The following is a 4535-nucleotide window of genomic DNA, read 5'->3' on the forward strand; positions in this document are numbered from 1 at the left end:
AAAGTTCCTTTCCTTTCCTTTCCTTTCCTTGTCTTGTCGAAGAAGATCGCCAATAGGAGAGGTGTACATAGTGAAGTAATAATTAGGTCCAAGGACAGATCCTTGTGGGACACCAAAAGGTAAGCTGTGCTAAGAGGAAGTTTTGGCATTGACAAGAACTGCTTCACGGCGGTCAGACTGGTAAGACGCTAACAAGGATAGTGCTTTCATGTTTTTTAATGACGACTCAATCCCTGAAGCAAGATGGTATGATCAAGAGTTTCAAATGCACCACTTAGGTCCAACATAAGACGAATTACGGAGCTTCCGCTGTCAAGAGCCATGAGTAAATCATTCTGCACTCGGACTAAGGCCTTCTCTGTGCTATGTTGTTTCTTGTAGGCAGACTGGTAGATGTCAAACAGATTGTTCATTTCAAGATGTATTGAGATTTGCAGAGTCACGGCTTTTTCAACATCTTTGAAACAAAGGGAAGGTTTGACACAGGCAAATAACTCTTCAGAATCTCAGGATTTAAAGACGACGCCTTCAAAACAGGTGTTACAATACCATTCTTAAAGTGTTTAGGCAAAGTAGACGTAGCTAGGGAGACATGACGTTTTTGCAAACGTATTACCCTCCAACAGTTAATACTGTAGTTAGGGAGAGATTCGCAATATTAGTGTTAGCTGGTAACAGCACTTGTAGGGGCTGGTCTTTCACATACCGGATCCGAAATAATTAATGTCCATAAAAGAACAAAGCTAACATAACAATACCTAATCAACAAGGCCTAATCAGAATAGCAATGGCTCTTTTCTCTTCCGCCATTTTATTCCTGTATATGAAAGTCTACCCCTTGTACTCCAGGTTGGAAAGGATCGGAGACACAGGAAGTTTTAGAAGATGACTTGATCAGTTTATCTATATCAGATGAAGTAAAACTTACACTGGAACTTACATTGTGTGGTAAAGATTATTTAAACGATGACATGATGTATGAAATGGATCATATATGAACTGCGGATATGAAATCCAGTGAGGCTATGACCCTCGCAGTTAATTTTTGCAATTGCGTAAAGAAGCCTGAAAAATTCAGAACTTCAACGGGGACCAGCTCCCAACGTCAGTGGCTTCATAGCTCAGTTGGTTAGAGCGTCGCACCGGTATCGCGAGGTCACGGGTTCAAACCCTGTTGAAGTCCTGAAATTTTCAGGCTTCTTTACGCAATTGCAAAAATTGCGTTCATAACTTCGAGGATCATAGCCTCACTTAAAGATTATTTATTCATTTAAAAATGAAAGGTACTGCCTTGTCAAACGAATTCGTACGAGTTTGCGGGATCAAAATGTAACGAAAACCCTACCCCAGTGGAAAAATGTTTCTCAGAGAGTGCCGCGTGACCAGCCGCAACCAGGGTCTCTTTCTTCAACGACAAGGTAGGGTAAACATTATTTACGTGTATATATAACGCAGTTAGGGGCTCATTCACTGCAGTATATAAACAGCGAGGGCTCACGTTACTAACCGGAAGTAGCAAGGAGCAGTCGTCGAGGGAGTAAACAGAAACGGATATTATTAGAGTCTGTGCGCTCGTTTTATCAGCCTTTTTGCTGGATTCAAGTTAAAAGGTAAAAAGAACGTATTAATTGAACAGGAGACGATGGAAGTAAGTTGTTATGGTGTATTCCTCGGCCAATTGAGAGATCAAGCCAAACGAAGCGTGAAGCTTATTTTCTCTGGTGTCTAATGAATGATAAGCGTACTACAGTAATTTTTATTGAGGATGCTAACTTCACTTAAACTAGTGATTTACAGAAGGCTTCTCTAAAACCAAAACCATTTAACAAAACGAAAAAAACGATTATCACGTATTTCAGAATACGATCTCACTAAATGCTCAGCTCATAGTTGGCGGTACTTTAACAAATGCAAAATTTGCAATTATTCTACTCTATAGCAACAAAGGCACTCAATATATAATACAGAAAGAATTTTTCGCATTTCTTGAAATGTCATTAACGGCGAAGTAGTAACTCAATATTGAAATTTCAGTAACGGCGAAGTAGCCAAACGTAATAATAGGATAGAGGGATTATTTCGCACTTAATGAAATTTCGTTAACGGCGAAGTAGTCAATCACCATAATAGATTAGCGAATATATTTCGCAGTTCTAGAAATTTCGCCGTTAATGACCTTTCAATAAATGCGAATTTTGTGATTCTATTATATCTTAAGAGGGAGTCTTTCGCCCCCCACCCCCTTCCCCTCCAGTTTCAAAGTTCGGTAAAGCACTGCACCCATATTGTAGAGGTGATTCATTTCATTTCTGTTTACTTCGGACTTTGATTTGGCAATTGCTCAATTTGACTAAAAAACTCAGATGGTCTGATACAAGTTAGCTTGCATCCCTTATATTAACTTTCTTTTAAGAGTCCTTCCACTTTATATTCATTCCCCTCCCCCACTCCCCCACACCCTCTTTCTTCCCCGCCACTCACCCCTCCTCACCATTCAAGACATTTTCTCAAGAGGTTTCGAAAATGATTTCTGAGCGGATTCACTGCGTGAGTATTTTATTTGATCTCTATCTCTCGGAGGCTAAATTTCTTCAAGCTAACCATGCATTCCTCGCACTTCATTTTTGTGTAGTGAATGTCAAAAATATTCTTTCAATTTATTTTAGAGAGAATGGCATCCGAGGCGTTAGAGTGTTCAGTTTGCAGCGAACATTTCAATGACCAAAGGCGCTGCCCTCGTCTGCTGAGTTGTGGTCACAGTTTCTGCTCAAAGTGCCTGGAGAAGCTACACAATGAAAAAGTCATTAACTGTCCCACATGTAGAAATGCAGTGTTGGTGCCCTGTGGAGTCGTAGGGCTGCCAAAAAATTTTTCTCTTTTGGATATCCTATTGACTTTGCCACAGAAAGAAGATGAAGACGAAGGTACACCTACATGCGAAACTTGCGATGACGACTAACACCCCGCGACCTCTTGTTGTTTGGATTGTAAAGAAAAGATGTGCAAGGATGCATCTCGCTGGCACGTTCGTCAGAGAGCATCTCGCGATCACCGCGTTGTCTCGCTGGAGGAGCTAAAAGCAAACCCAAGGCTGGCTGCTGTGGCCGTTTTTTGCTCGGAGCATAATGAGCAGTTCCGATTTTTTGATGAAGATTGCGGTCATGTCGTCTGTAGAGACTGTGTGACTCTAAAGCATAATGGCCACAAATGTTTATCTCTAGCTGAAGCTGCTTCTAAGTACCGACAGGAGATGGAAGCACTAGTCACCAAAGCCAGTACTCAGGCAGAGGAGATAAAAGGTGCAGAAACAAAAGTGGAGGGTGTGAGTCTTGAGCTCAAACAAGCATACGAAAAAGAGGCTGCCCTGATTCAAGGCACATTCAGAGAAGTAAGATATGTTTTTTTGCTGAACGTTCTTTTCTCAAGTTCTCGTTGTTGTTTACTTTCTTACTTATTTATTTGATATTTCCTTATTTTACAGTTTGTTGCCGCTGTTAACGCCCGTGAACATCTTGTGATGAGTGAGCTGGATAATCTTTACAAAACCAAGTCATTCACCCTCACTGAGCAGCGGGACCGTCTGCACGAATTTCAGGCCTGCCTGGAGAGTGCTGTGCAGCGTGCCAACACTGCAATCCAGTCCCCAGGTAACACTGAGCTCCTTGTCGCCAGATCCGATATAGTGTCCACTTTGGGGGCCTTGGAGAGACAACCTCCTGACCTTGCACCACAAAGCAACAGCATACTCAAGTTTTTCTTCGACCTCGGGCAGCTACTGGACCTGCTAAGTAAGGTAGGTTTTGTTTCAGATAATACTGGATGCCCTGCAAACACCACTGCAACTGGCTCTGGATTGAACTTTGCAGTACCAGGAAAAGAGGCTTCCTTCGCTATTGCTGCACATGATTCCCTAGGCCGTACGTGTAGTGTGGGCGGCGACTTGTTTGTGGCAGAGCTCAAACAAGTAGTGGGAGAGAAGAAGGTGGAGGTAAATGTGAAGGATAACGGTGACGGCAGTTACTTGGCGACCTACACAGCTCCAGCTGATACGAATGATAACTATACAATGTCCGTGCTGTTGCGTGGATCTCACATTCAAGGCAGCCCTTTTGCTGTAAAGTCAGAGTATGTACCACTTGGTAGGGTGAGCTGCTATCACTGTGGTAATCGTGTACAAGCATCCATGATGTACTATAAAAACGACCGAAGTGAGCGGCACTATGCTGCTACTAGTAACAAAAGGGTTGAAGGATTTAGTGCTTTGTGCTATGGATGCAGAGGCGTCTCTAGTAGCAAGCCTTGGTGGGTTTTTGTTTGTGGTCCGTGTTAAATAGTATACATTTTTATATTGTAAGAAAGAACCTTGCCTTAACCCCACCCACATTGCATTCAAATTAGCCTGACTAGTCTCGTTCAAGATGAAATATTCTTTTCTTTTTTTTTTAAAACCAGCCATTTTTGCATAGGTTCTATATGTTAAGAACGTATCCAAGCTGAAACTACGAGAAAAAGTAATTTTATTCAGTTCTTCTCCC

The 4535-nt window shown here is 42.0% G+C and overlaps 1 protein-coding gene across 1 annotated transcript in view; it reads left to right on the forward strand.

The window, feature by feature from the left end:
- Positions 1-2963: 2963 nt before the first annotated feature.
- LOC138038207 (E3 ubiquitin-protein ligase TRIM45-like) overlaps positions 2964-4535 on the forward strand; it is a 2121-nt gene continuing 549 nt past the window's right edge. The window contains exons 1-2 of the mRNA XM_068884030.1: positions 2964-3388; positions 3482-4535. The exon at positions 3482-4535 is cut by the window's right edge and continues 549 nt beyond it. Coding sequence (XP_068740131.1) covers positions 2999-3388; positions 3482-4330 — 1239 coding nt within the window. The 5' untranslated portion in view covers positions 2964-2998 and the 3' untranslated portion in view covers positions 4331-4535. The remainder of the gene's footprint in view (positions 3389-3481) is intronic.

This window comes from Montipora capricornis, chromosome 2 (assembly GCF_036669925.1).
Source record: "Montipora capricornis isolate CH-2021 chromosome 2, ASM3666992v2, whole genome shotgun sequence".
Classification (NCBI taxonomy): domain Eukaryota; kingdom Metazoa; phylum Cnidaria; class Anthozoa; order Scleractinia; family Acroporidae; genus Montipora; species Montipora capricornis.